General features: G+C 51.1%; 1 protein-coding gene across 1 annotated transcript in view; it reads left to right on the top strand.

Annotated features, from left to right (window-relative positions):
• LOC139057615 (fibrillin-2-like) overlaps positions 1-14,713 on the top strand; it is a 184,455-nt gene that overhangs the window by 46,283 nt on the left and 123,459 nt on the right. Inside the window, exon 6 of the mRNA XM_070536152.1 lies at positions 13,242-13,364. Within this exon, the coding sequence (XP_070392253.1) occupies positions 13,242-13,364 (123 nt within the window). The remainder of the gene's footprint in view (positions 1-13,241; positions 13,365-14,713) is intronic.

Raw genomic sequence — 14,713 nt, 5'->3', positions numbered from 1 at the left:
TTAGCTGGACTGAAGTGGCAGACGTGCCTTGTTTACCTCGATGACGTCGTTGTCTTGGCCGGAAATTTCGACGATCACCTTAGGCGGCTTGCGACAGTGTTAGAAGCCATCAAGTCATCAGGGCTCACTCTAAAGCCGGAAAAGTGCCGTTTCGCTTACGGTGAGCTTTTGTTCCTAGGCCACGTGATCAGAAAATCAGGAGTACGCCCCGACCCACAGAAGACAGCTGCCATCGCAAAGTTCCCGCAGCCAACCGACAAAAAGGCAGTGCGCAGATTCCTTGGCATGTGTGCCTACTATAGGCGCTTTGTCAAGGCCTTTTCACGCATCGCGGAGCCCTTAACACATCTAACCAAATGTGATGTCGCGTTCAAGTGGGAAACGCCGCAGGCCAAGGTGTTTGAAGAACTCAAACGACGCATGCAGTCACCGCCGGTACTTGCACACTTCGACGAGGACGCCGATACCGAAATCCACACTGACGCCAGTAGCCTAGGCCTCGGTGCCGTCCTAGTCCAGAGGAAAGAAGGACTTGAAAGGGTGATATCGTATGCTAGCCGGTCGCTGTCAAAAGCGGAAAGCAACTATTCTACGACTTAAAAGGAATGCCTCGCCATCATGTGGGCTACAGCTAAATTCCGCCCTTACCTCTATGGCAGGCCATTCAAAGTCGTCAGTGACCATCACGCATTGTGTTGGCTAGCTAACTTAAAGGACCCTTCAGGACGGCTGGCGCGGTGGAGCCTCAGACTACAAGAATATGACGTCACGGTAATATACAAGTCCGGGAGAAAACACTCCGACGCTGACTGCTTATCGCGCGCCCCCATCGATCCCCCGCCGCAAGACGACGAGGACGACGACGCCTTCATTGGAATAATAAGCGCGGAAGACTTCACTAAACAGCAACGAGCCGACCAGGAGCTAAAAGGCCTCGTCGAGTATTTGGAAGGGAACACCAACGTTGTCCCTAGGGCATTTAAGCGCGCGTTGTCTTCGTTCACGCTACAAAACAACCTGCTCGTGAAGAAGAACTTTTCACCAGTCCGCGCCAGCTACCTTCTTGTTGTACCGTCAGCGCTGCGTCCAGAAATGCTGCACGCCCTACACGACGATCCAACCGCTGGGCACCTCGGATTCTCCCGGACGCTGTCGAGAATACAGGAAAGGTATTACTGGCCGCGTCTGACCGCCGACGTCGCCCATTACGTCAAGGCATGCCGAGACTGTCAACGACGCAAGACACCACCGACAAGGCCAGCAAGATTTCTACAGCCGATCGAACCTCCTCGCCGTCCATTCCAGCAGATTGGGACGGATTTGTTGGGGCCATTTCCGATATCAACATCCGGGAATAAGTGGATCGTCGTGGCGACGGACTATCTCACCCGTTTTGCTGAAACTAAAGCTCTACCAAAAGGCAGCGCAGCCGAAGTGGCGAAATTTTTCGTGGAGAACATCCTGCTGCGACATGGTGCCCCAGAAGTCCTCATCACCGACAGAGGAACGGCTTTTACAGCAGAGCTCACCCAAGCCATTCTGCAGTACAGCCAGACAAGCCACAGGAGGACAACTGCCTACCATCCGCAGACGAATGGTCTCACGGAGCGCCTGAACAAGACCCTCGCCGACATGCTAGCAATGTACGTCGACGTCGAACACAAGACGTGGGACGCAGTCCTGCCGTACGTAACCTTTGCTTACAACACGGCGGTGCAAGAAACAACACAGATCACGCCATTCAAGCTAGTGTACGGCAGGAACCCGACGACGACACTCGACGCCATGCTGCCGCACGTCTCTGACGAGGAGAATCTTGACTTCGCTGCCTATCTCCAGCGCGCCGAAGAAGTCCGACAGCTCGCCCGCCTGCGTATCAAAAACCAGCAGAGGACCGAGAGCCGACACTACAACTTCCGACGACGCTTCGTCGAGTACCAACCTGGCGACCGTGTTTGGGTCTGGACCCCGATACGCCGACGAGGACTAAGTGAACAACTACTCCGACGCTATTTCGGACCCTACAAGGTCATCCAACGTATTGGCGCTCTGGACTATGAGGTCGTGCCAGACGGCATTTCGCATTCACAGCGGCGCCGCGCACGATCTGAAGTGGTCCACGTGGTGCGCCTTAAACCCTTTTACGGACGCTGACGAATTTCGCCATTTTAGAGCGCAGCTCTTTGGCGTCCGTTCCTGGGTTTCGCGTCGTCGTCGGCGTTGTCGTCGGCCTCGTAACCAGCTCCGCCCCCCTTTCATCCCCCCAGCGCTAGCAGCGACCGACTGATACCGATGGATGCCGCTGACGCCGCTAGAGAGTCAAGATAACGTGACTGCATAGAACACCGTCGCCGCCATGCAGAAAGAGGAGGAAAGGGTCCCCCCCCCCCCTGTTCTTGTGTGGCGGATAGGGTGCTCTTCAGTTGCCGACGCGCCGGTTATTTCACGTAGGCCCCGGCACGTCGACGAATACGTGACCACCTTCCCACGGCTAGACCTGGTTTTTAGCGCTGCGGAAGCGAGGGTGTCATTTTGTTTGTGTCGGCATCGGCGGCGTTGTCCCTGAAACCAACTCCGCAGCTGGGGTTGACTCACTATCGGCGTCAGCGGCATCAGTCAGTCGCTGCTATCTCTTCCCGCCTCCCTTTATCGTGTTGTCCGCTTGCTGTGCGCGCTTCTGCCCCCATCGTTTGCCGCTGGGTGTACACGCCGCCCCCCTCTTCCTGCGAGTCTCCGGTTGTCAAAGCGCCGGCTCGAACTTAATTCCTTTCTTCGCTCCTCCTCCAATGCAGCCCCTGTGCGGTGGCAATCAGAGAGCCAGATCGGTGGCGGCGGATCTGTATATGTGCACCGCCCGAGCCGAAATTGCCGCTGCCGTTCGCCCTGTGCGGTGGCAATCAGAGAGCCAGATCGGTGGCGGCGGATCTGTATATGTGCACCGCCCGAGCCGAAATTGCCGCTGCCGTTCGCCACTGCGAAATTATCTGCCAGTTCTTTCTGAGCCATGAGCGAGACGACCGATGGAAGTCCTCCGTCTGCTGCTGCTGCTGCTGCTAAATGAGCTGCCAGAGCAGAGGCCCAGCGCCGTCGCCGTCAGAATCCAGAGGTGCGTGCCGCCGAAGCAGAAGCTTACCGTCGCCGCCGTCGAGATGATCCAGGAGTACGCGTCGCCGAAGCAGAGGCTAAGCGCCGCCGCCGAGAAGACCCTGCCGTTCGCGCCGCCGAAGCCGAGGCTCATCGCCGCCGTCGAGAGCAACCAGCAGTAAGCGAGGCTGAAGCAGAAGCTCATCGCCGCCGCCGAGAAGACTCTGCCGTTCGCGCCGCCGAAGCGGAGGCTCATCGCCGCCGTCGAGAGCAACCAGCAGTAAGCGAGGCTGAAGCAGAAGCTCATCGCCGCCGCCGAGAAGACCCTGCAGTTCGCGCCGCCGAAGCGGAGGCTCATCGCCGCCGTCGAGAGCAACCAGCAGTAAGCGAGGCTGAAGCAGAAGCTCATCGCCGCATTAACTCGCATTAACCGTCCATCGATCCACACCGATGTTAGTAGTGGGGGACTTTAATGTTGACATAAAGACAAACAGCTATTTCCTAACACTTATGCGGGAGAATATCCCGTTCCTCTCGCTCGTAACGCGTCCCACGGCTGTGACAACCTCGCGAGGCACTTGTATAGATCTCGTCTTTGAGAATCAAGCATTGGTGTACCAAGTCGAACATATGTCAGTCGATTTCTCCGACCACAAAGCTCCCTTCATGACTGTCAAGGACTGTTAGTGGAGTCTTTGTTAAAGGAATACGTGTGAAAAATACAAAAAAAATTCTGTGATAGCGCATACATGTGTTGCTCGATTTCTTTGCCTCAATCTATCGAAAAGGTGACACAGCTTATTTGCTGCGCTCAAATTTCGCATTAGGAAGTAACGTAATCGTTGGTAATTTTTTGTTCTTTTCTTTGCTACGAGTGCTTTTGTTTATTACCTTCGTTTGTTTGCAGCATCGGGTCGATGCTTTTTAAGAGGGGGGTATTGACACGTGTACTTATCTCTATTTGGCGACCACGTTTCGCCGCCTAATAAATGTTATCGCACAGCGCGGGACGCGCCTGCATGTATCCTAAGTTTCTGGAAAGTTATCGATGCTTCTATCCGCTGTCTGTTGTCGCCGAACCTTGTGCTATCAGATTTCATCGCGTGACGCGAATGGTGTAGAACTTTGTGGAAGGCACGCGGGTCCCAACGGTTAGTCTGGAACATTCGACGACTGTTGTGTAAAAGCCGACGCGCTTGACCCGCTGATCAGATTTTCGACGATCGCCGACTGTGTTCGCCGCTATCGTTGTGCTTTAAGTGTAGCCCGTTTTGTGGGCACAGGTTCGCCCAATAAAAGCTAGTTTTGTCTTTCACAGTACTGCTACTGTGTTATTTCTTCACTGTCACTACCACGTGACAATATATATGTCTTGCACTTGAAGGAACTTCTTGTGACCACGAAAAATTGCTGACTGAAGTGACGGCCTTATATTCATACAAGACGTCCTCTCCCACTACCAAGAAATTGGCGCTTCTCGGTGGTGCAATATTACTTTGTGTAATTGTCGTATACTTCGCTATCACTAATACTCCTTTGTCTTTCCAGTGAAACTGCAGCCTCTCTCTTTTTTTTTCCTTTTTTATGTTACGCGTCGGAGATGCGGCGAACCGACCACGCCCACAGCACGGATCACACTCGATCGCCAGCCCCACAAGCGATAATGAAGAAGAACGCCATGTGAAACCCACATGATGATGATAATGATGATGATAAATGCCTACACTAATTTGCCCTCGCGCGAGAGCGGCCATCCTGGCCGCAATTCGGAGGGGCGGCGAACGCCTCGTGAAAGGCTTTATACGGGAAACGTGGACAACTACAGCAGCGCGGCAACGGCGCTCATATGGAACAATAACTGATGTCACGCGATAGTTAAACGGACAGGTCTGCTTCAAGACTTCGTTGGGGCCGATGAACTGAAGCTTAAGCTTGTCACACAAGCCAGAAGTGCGAACCGGTGTCTAGAGTACCAATTCCTCGCCAGGGCGGAAGCACACGACGCGATCAGAGGCGTCGTAATGCTGCTTGCCGCCCTGTTACCGTGCTTCAATGTTGATGCGGGTAAGCTGCCGAGAACACAGAATTCTCAACACATATACTTCACAGGAGGATCGACATCGATTGACAGTTGGCGCGAAGGAAGAGACGTCAAGGCAGAAAGAGCGCGAACGACGATAGACAAGGTGGAGTGGCGAGTAACCGGTCGTGGGTTAAACGGCGGTATCATACGCAAACGTCACGAATGGTAATATTACGTCCCAGTTTCTGGGAAATGGTTCGCTAGACATGGCTAGCATGTCTTACAGCGTGCGATGAAATTGCCCTGTTAGGCCGTTGGTTTGCGGATGTTAACTAGAGGCAGACTTGTCGGTGGGTCCGGAGGCTCTGTTTACTTCGTCTACGAGTTGGGAAAGGACTGTTTTTCGACGGGCGCTCAGGAGGACGCGAAGAGCACCGTATCGCAGTATTAAGGCTTGAAGTATGAATGCAGCTGCTTCAGAGGCTGAGGCAGAACTCACACAAGATGTTTCGGCGTAGCGTGTCAATTGGTCAATGGCTGTCACAATCCATCGTTTACCGGTGGGAGTCACAGGAAGAGGACCATACAGCTCAATGCCAACGACTTCAAATGGGTTGCGACGGACACTGAACCGGTCGCAGTTGTCCGCTTAGAGCTTATGTAGGGAGCTTGCGACGCTGATATAGGCCCCAGGAAGCGACATACCTCGCTGCATTGGCGGACATGCCAGACCAGTAGGAGCGACCTTTGATACGGTCCTAGGTATTCTGGAAACCAAGGTGACCAGCAATCATGTCGTCGTGAGAAGCCTGCAGGACATGAACACGTATAGAGCGTGGCAGGACAGGAACCTAGCGTTGACCGTCAGGGTGATAGACATGGTGGTACAAGACGCGGTTGACAATCTTAAATTGGGTCAGCTGTCGACGAAGGCGGGCGTTAGGCGGGCGCAATCTCCTTGAAGCTGGTCTATGATATGCCGACAGTAAGAGTCGGCAAGTTGACGAGATGTGAAGAATCTGTTGCGTGGAGGCATCTCGTTTACAGTGGCCAACGAGAACGCAGGGGAAGGGGGATGGTGCAAAAGTTCGTCACGGAAAGTAGTTGGAGGTCCATTGCATGGTGTCGTAGGAAGCGGACAGCGAGAACGCGAGTCTGCATCCTGGTATTTTTACCGCACTTGTAGGTAATAGTAAAGTCGTATTCTTGTAGACGAAGAAGCCACCGACCAAGTCGTCCAGACAAGTTTCCCCAACGTTGAAAGCCAGCATAATGCATGATGGTCTGTAACGATGGTAAATTGGCGGCCGTGAAGATACGATCGACACTTTTGCACAGACCAAACGATAGCTAGGCCTTCCTGCTCCGTGACGCTGTAATTCTTGTCGGCGTTTTTCAGAACGCGACTTGCGTACACTTGAACCCTCTCACCTAAAGGGTCGTGTCACTGTAAAAGAATGCCACCAATGCCGTGACCACTGGCATCGGTATGCAGGAGGGTAGGAGCAGCTTCATTAAAATGGCGATGTACTAGTTGAGATGTGAGAGCGCGCTTCTAGATAGGCGAACGCTCATTCGCATTCGGGAGACCACACAAAGGAAACATTACAACCCAGTAATTTGTGCAGAGGTGATACTATTCACGCGAAGTCTCGTATGAATCGGCGAAAATAAGAAGCGAGGCCTAAGAGACTACGCAAATCTTTGGTCTTTTCGGGACGAGGGTAGTGCCGAGATGCCTAAACTTTGCCAAGAGCAGGACGAATGCCGTCTTTGCTCACAATGTGACCAAACGCCTTGATCGTCGCGCTCGCAAAATGACATTTCTTGGTGTTTGGCTGAAGTCCAGCGTTGACAGAGCACGTGAGAACATCCAGACGTTTCAGGTGGAGAGAAGGTTGACGAGAAAACAACAATATCGTCCAGATATCACAAGCCAGTCTTCCACTTCAGGCCATGAAGAAAGGCGTCAATCATGCGCTCGAACGTTGCGGGCGCATTGCAGAGGCCGAATGTCATGACATTAAACTCGTAGAGCCTATCTGGTGTTGAAAACTCTGTTTTGTCTTTATCGTCCTCATGCATTGGTATCTGCCGGTAGCGGGAACACAGATCGAGACGTACTCGGCACCCTGCAGGGAATCCAAGGCATCGGCTATTCGCTGCAGAGGGTATACATCCTTGCGTGTGATCTTGTCATCTTGTTATGATCTTGTTATGTGATTTTGTTAAGTGCTTGGTAGTCGACACAAATCGAACAGAACCGCCTTTTTTTGCGAACGAGAACAACGGGGGATGACCATGGGCTAGCAGAGGGGCGTATTATGTTCCGTTAGAGCATGTCGGTGACGTTCTGGTCAATGACTTCCCTCTCGGCTTGCGATACACGATACGGTCGATGGCGCACGATGGATGTAATATCTGCCTCTATCCGATGCGCCGTAATCGAAGTTTTTCCCAACGAAGCTGAATGCGCGTCAAACGAGGCTCCATGTTTTCGGAGCAACGCAAGCAGCTGTTGTGACAGCGAAGGTGTCAGGTCGGAACTGATGGCAGCTGCAAGAGCTGAAGGAGATGCGGCCCGTCCAATACAAGGAACTTCAGAGAAAACCGCTTTAAAGGAAGCAATATAGATAGATTCCGATTCAATGGCGCAAGCCGATGTAGTGCCTTTAGGGAGGAGAACATTTTCGGATATCCGGTTTGTAGCGTAGAGGAGGGCAGAGCCATGATCAAATCAAACCAGCCCTGATGCAAAGGCTATCCCTCTTGTGAGGCAGCGTGCAGATGGTAGTACGAGCACGTTGCCGCGGTCAATGACATCAGGCGTGACAGTACCAATTTTTTGATGGCGAGGAGGTAGCGCGTTAAGTGATGCGTCATCTGCATGAAGTGAATAGGTCGTGTCGGTCATGTCGGGCAGCAGATGAAAGCGAAGGCCGCAGAAAGAAAATCCCATCCCAATATGAGCTGCTGGACACACGAACTGCAAATTGTACGCAATACAGAAGTCCATCGATGGAAATACGAGCAGCGCACGTGACGTTAGGTCGAATGGCGGCCCCTTGAGCAGCCAGTAGCGTAGGGCCATCATAGGGGACCGTAAGTTTCCGTAGTCGTGAAAACATTTCACGGTGAATAACTGAAACACTAGCACCAGTGTCTATCAAAGCTTCCGCTTCTACACCTTCTACTACAACCAATATCACATTGCACGCACATGATGGAGGAACTTCTGTCCTATCGTTCGATGCAGCTTTTCTCTCCAAAAGCTGCATAATTTAGTTCGTCGGACGACGTTCGGCGAATTGAGAAGCAGGTCTAAGTGGGGACGTAGAGCGGTGCCTCGAAGGACGGTACCTCGGAGCCGTCTCGGATGCTAAAGTAGGCGATAGAGAGCGGCCGCACGGTTTAGCATAAGGATGGCGTTGGTCATGTAGGCTCCCTAGAGTTTGGAAAGTAGCACCGGGCGAAAAGTCATCCCGTTCGTATACGTCATATCCGGTACGCTCGTCGTGCTGGCGCTTGCGGAAAAAGTGCTATGTGGCCACGACATCCGCAGTAGTAGCAGAGGGTACGAGGAGGATGCCACTACGGATAACTGGTTTCGGTAGGTGCGCTTGTAGTCATGGAAGCCATGTGGGCCGGCATTGGTTTTGGAGGCATCGGTGGAGCCATGACTGGAGTAACTGCGGCTACTTGTGCGTACGTTGGTGGTGCCCTAGTGGTTAGAGGGTCCGTGTACGCTGCACAAGCCATGGACGCCAATTCCTCCTTGACAACGTCTCGCTGATTGTTATCCGAGGCATGAGAAGGCATAGGCTCTGCGGCGAAGCCAAGATACTGTAGCTCTTCTCGAATTAATGCGCAGATCATTGCTCGTAACTTGGAGTCGCCGGTGGTAGTGTGTGCAGTTGTGTTCAGCTGCAACCGTATTTATTCGAGTTCGTCAAGGCGCTGGCAAGTAGCGACAATGTCAACGACGGTAGCGTGGTTCTTGATGGCTAAACAATAGATAGCGATAGCTCCAATGCCTATCAGGATGCGGCGAACCCTGCCTGATTCGGACATGGCCATGGTCACGCGGAGACAAAAAGCAAGCACATCCTCAATGTACGACGTATAAGTTTTCCCGAGTTGTTTATTGGGAGTGCCGAGCGTCTTTTTTGCGAGGGTGGAATGAACAGCCAGTGTGCCGGAGATTTGGCGGAGCTGCTGTTTGAAAGCGCCCCAGTTCGTCGCCCCAGTCTTCGCTGCTCCTGTCAGATAAAAGGCGACGTGACGTAGCTTGGACGCATCGTCCCAGTTAGCCGAACTCACTCGGTTGTAGTCATCCAGCCAATCCTCGTCTTCACCGCGAAGTCCAGTAAACAGATGGGGATCACGCTGGGGTAGGCGAGGCCGAGATGGTTGAATCAGAAGTGCCTGTTGGCTCGTCCTGCGACACGCTGGCGGACAGCTGGCACAATCGGTGACCTGATCGAACCTCCAGGAGGTTGACCGGAGAATCAGAGGATGGATCACCGCATAGCACACTCCACCACTTGAGACGCAGCAGTTATCAAGACGTTTATTACGCGTTGCACTTAAATGGCCGCATTCAGGGGATAGCGATCGCGATCACTCTTATGTGAATATATTATAACATTGTAGCGGGAATTCTGTTTTTCGAACAACTCGACGCGTATTCGCAAAGCGCTTTTGCGCCAGGACTGTTCGTTAGAACCAGTTTCAGCCAATTTTGATGCTGCAAATTCCTACTATTTGCGAAGGCGGCAGGCCAATGGCAAAGTGCACCTACGAAAGCACGAAAAGATTTGTGAATACTGCCCATGATGAATTCTAAAGCTAGTTGGAACAGCAGCAAGCCTAAATGCACTCGACCGAGGTAAGCTGATCACTGAGCGCGCGCGGCATGGCTTGGAGCCACTCACGAAATATGACACCTGTTCTATGGACTGTGCTTTTTGGTGCCCCGCACAAGAATATCGCCGTTTCGCCCGGAAGGCGAACATCGCTTGCCATAGCAAATTAGTACACAGCAATACCAGGTAAGGATAGTACTCTTATCGGCCGTATAAACTTCGAAACATCGGCTGAATAAGCAAGTATTGTGTCAGCGCACACACGCTAATATGAACACATCACAGTCGATAAGCGTGGACACTCGGTGTCCAAACGCTGGCGTGAGCAATCGCGCCGGCAGCAGCAAGCGAAGTGACCTTCGTGCGATCTATTGCTTCAACGCATGAGTGACGAGCACACAGCGCGCGCAAAAGCACGAGCCACCGGGAGATCCCTTCCCAAGCGCACTAGTCGGCAGCGTCAAAGCGGCCCCCCTCCCTCCTGCGCTGCCTTCCCGAATATGGCCTCGAGCTCCACCACTGGAAAAGCTGGCGCCACCGTGGGCGTGACGTGCTAGGAGGGACTACGTGGACATTGCAGCCGCGTCGGCTGCTTCGGGCGCGCCGAAGCGACCTGAAAACGAGTTTACATTCCCTCGTACGCTGCGGTCCTCATTTAGTGGCGAAACTTTCCCGCGTCGAGTGTCTCCTTTACAACGCTTCAAAGCACTACAATACGTAGTGGCTGCCTTTGAAGGCTCGCAACATGGTGGGCTACTGCTCGGTGCCACAGGGCCGGACGCACGTAACGGAGGCCGGTGTCAGCCTAATTAACCCGTAGCCGCATGACAAGAAGCTGCGTGCAGCTTGGCTCGCGAAAAAATAAAACCGGCGAACAGTCATCGGCTACAACTCGGGTATGCAGCAAGCACAGACGCGTGGAAGATTTCTGCTACGGCGCCCGGTCTGCGATGTTCTGAAAACGCGCACTGAAACGCTCGCCCGAGTCCGCTGCCCGACTAATGTCATGACGGTTTGGTCCATGAACGTGTCGATGCTATAGATAGCGGCAAGTTCAGTGGAGTGGAAAGGCAGCGGTAAGAAGCACATTTAAAGAAAGCATGGCAATTGAAAGGTCATGTTTGTGTTATGAATTAATGCACTGGATTACAAAAAAGGAGCAGCGGGAAATTGCATGCGGAGAACACCGATAACCATACAGTGCGAAGCAACACGAGAAATAATATTGAAAGGTCAAAGAATTTAGAAGAAAAAAAAAAGATTGAATCGTCGTGACGGCACATCACAGTGCCCGTAGGCGTCGAAGTCTCTGCAATGAAATTATTTTTGAACAGCTCTGATAGCACCCACGCAACAATGGTTGCTTGTATACTGTAAAATGCTCATATTCTGCGGCCTTAAGCTCATGGCACGGTGCGAAAACGCGCGCGGAGAAAGCGAAACAGTCCGTGGACAAGCATGCAGATGCGCGGTCGGTCGCTGTGAATCTGCGCGATCGCTGCATTGAGGCTTCGTTCTATTACGCTCCATTTAGTTATACAAACACAATAAGAACATATTTCACATAGTTTGCTCTCGGCGTTTACCTACCTATCACGCAACAAGCCGGTTCGGGAGACTCCATCGCGCCGACCGCGCGCAGTGGCGTTCACTGTACGTATTCGGTAAAGAGATAGCGTCTGTAAATGATTGTGTGCTTTCAGTTTGCACAAGATTATTATTTAGACAGTAAGAAACTTCTCTCGTTTCGAAAGTACTTACAGAAATGTCCGGGAGAGCTCCCGCGTGGTGTTTTCAGTGAGCGCTGATAGCAAAACCTATGAGGAGCACGCCGCGTGATGCCTCATACTACGCCAGCGAGGCGCTTCCGATAGATGCCGACTGCGTAACTCCTCGCCGCCAACATGGTACGTGAGATTGAGTCGCGATCGTCGGTTTATCTAGTGTATGGTCGGGAAATGCGCAGTCGCTGCAGACCACCACGCCGCCCTGTCGCTCCCTGGTATCCCCCTGTGCGGCCTTTCGCTCGACGGAAGACGGCGCACTCGCTCTCCGCTTTTTTTTTTCGCTCGCGCCAGATTGAGCCGCAATCGTCGGCTTCTCGCGCGTGCGTTCACTCGCACATACAGCATACGGCGCGCGGGGACGGTATTATTCACGGTGACGGCGACGGCGCAAATTCGCCTGGAGTGTCCGTATCGTTGCTACCTCAATAAAAGCAATTTAAGCTATTCAAATTCGGAGCGCCTTCGCACTGTGTCATCAAACGCAAACATTGACTGAGAGACAGACGATGCGAATAATCTGTGAGCGCCATGCGGTCGTCTGCTGATGATGGTGCGGATTCGCGTGAGCTTTCTGGAATGCGGAAGACAGTGCTAATGTAATGTACGCCGCCAGCAGAGTACGTTGTCACACTGACATGATCACAACATGGTGAACTGAGCATGCCTTGAGTAACATTGGGGCGTACCTGCTACCGCGTGCATGTTAGAGGCAGGTAGGCGTCAATTGGGTTGTCTTATATATTTACCTGTTGTCACAACTGTCAAGTCTGCAAGCATGGTGATTGATCAAATTGTCACGTTAATGATAAACGCAAGGGCGCGTATCTCTTAATAACTTTTTTATAGAAAATATATAGACAGTCTATAGACGTCTATAGACTGTCTATAGACTTTCTATAAAAATTTTTGTAAGGGATAACGGCGTAGACCCGTTTGTGAGAGCAACTGGCAGCCAAAGATAATTAAATCTGACGTTTTCAATGCCAGAACGACGATACGATTTTGAGGCGCGCTGCATGATAGACTCCGCATTAATTTCGCCCATCTGTGGTTCTTTACCTTGCACCCACAGTGAACGGTATACGGGCGGTTTCGCATTTCGTCCCCATAAACATGTGGCCGCCAAGGCCCTGGTGTGGCCCAGCGGCCTTCTGGCAGCAAAAAGTGACGTTACACATTTTTTAAGCGAAGGTAGTCAGCCAATGACAAAGGGATGATACGAACGAAGAGCTTTGTCAAATATGCCTTTAGTAATTTTTATTGTTAGGCTAATATTCCTTCGCCAAGATAATAGAGGTCACTATAGGTTTTCAATGGTATGAGTTCTCTTCCCTGGGAGAACGACACTTTCGTGCATGCTACGAATAAAATGCCGACAAAGCCTCCGGAAAACCGCGCTGAGCGAGTAAGACGTATTTTATTGAAACAAAGTGCAAACTCTTTTCACACCCTGCTGTCTCTAAGAAATGCTCTTTCTTTCAGACATTGACGAATGCGCTGAAAGGACGCTTAACTGTTCCCACAACTGCACCAACGTTGTCGGAAGTGCTTTTTGCAGCTGTCCACTTGGTTTCAAATTGATGGCCGACAATCGCACATGCGTTGGTAAGCGCTCGTTCACATCTGTTTCTTTATCTGGCGATAAGAAGTGGGAAGACCTCTTACTAGAACTCACGATTTTGCCGATATTATCAATGCTGAACACTTTAGCAGATGGTCGAAGTATGGCGCCAACAAGATTACATGCGAGGCCTTGCCTCACTGGTCGCTTTATTTCTCAAGCCGACCAACAGCAGCGACAAAATGTGGCAGTTTCATCCAGTGCATCGAGTTCTTAAAACGTCTCAGACTGTATCGCATATTGGCACCAAGTTTAGTCACCATGTGACTAGCAGTGTGGCTGAGCAGCGTGACTTGTTTCTAATCTGTTGGAGTCGTAAACCACCTCACCTATATAAGCCTTGTGATAAATCACTGGTTGTGATTGTCGGAAATGTATCGAGGAGTAAGAATGTGTGCATGTCTGTATGACTTAATCTTTGAATAAACAACGCGAAAAATACGAGAAGACGAGGCGTGAAGCAACAAATAGACCCAAGGAGAGCTTACTTCAAATTGACGTTCACCGCAGAACACGACAATAAAATTTTATCCGAAATACAGTTTATCGAGACTTTAGAAATTGAAGGAAACGGTGTCACGTGTCTCCTCGACTAACTTTGCAGGTTAGTGACTTTCTCTCAAAAAAATATTTATTAACTGTATACCTTTCCTCGTCCATGTGCTGGCATGAGTCAGTGCTGCCAGCTCTAGGTAAATTTCTGCAGATTTAGAGATTTTAAATTTTCTTTAGGGAAAAAGCAGTTTCGCAAATCTACATAAGTTTCGTGGCAAGTCATTGTAACAGTGGGATAGCCGGAGTGACAGCGTCTTTTCAAATAAGTAAGTGCTTTATTTAGTGTAAAGAATTTGCAAACATCACTGCAGGGGCAAGGGCTAAAGGCAGTGAAGCCTGACAATGGCCCTGTCCCTCCGCAATGCATGACAGTTGAGCGCCGTCAAAGAAGGATTGCAATGCATTAATTTCAGGAAACTGGACAACTACAAAAGTGCAACAGTACACATAACAAATCGCACATAACTAAAATAAAAATATACGTCACATCTTTAAACTATCGCAAAGAAAAGGTCGGGCACGACAAAACACACAGCTAAACAAAATAAATTCCACAAATGAGAAACGTTGACTACATCAGGATGCACCGAAAGTGCAGTAAAAATGGCAATACTCAGAATACTAATTCATGAATCATTTAAGCATTGTTCGAGGCATGAAAATCCAGCAGTTAATGTTGATAGTGTATTCATGTGGTTATTAATCAGTTCCTTACTTGTTCTTTAGAAACAGCACAACTAGCTTTCTCGAAACACGATCGCGATGAGCAAAACACATC

This window comes from Dermacentor albipictus, chromosome 3, assembly GCF_038994185.2.
Source record: "Dermacentor albipictus isolate Rhodes 1998 colony chromosome 3, USDA_Dalb.pri_finalv2, whole genome shotgun sequence".
Taxonomy (NCBI): domain Eukaryota; kingdom Metazoa; phylum Arthropoda; class Arachnida; order Ixodida; family Ixodidae; genus Dermacentor; species Dermacentor albipictus.
The sequence above is the reverse complement of the archived record's forward strand: the minus strand, read 5'-3'. Positions and strand labels throughout refer to the sequence as shown.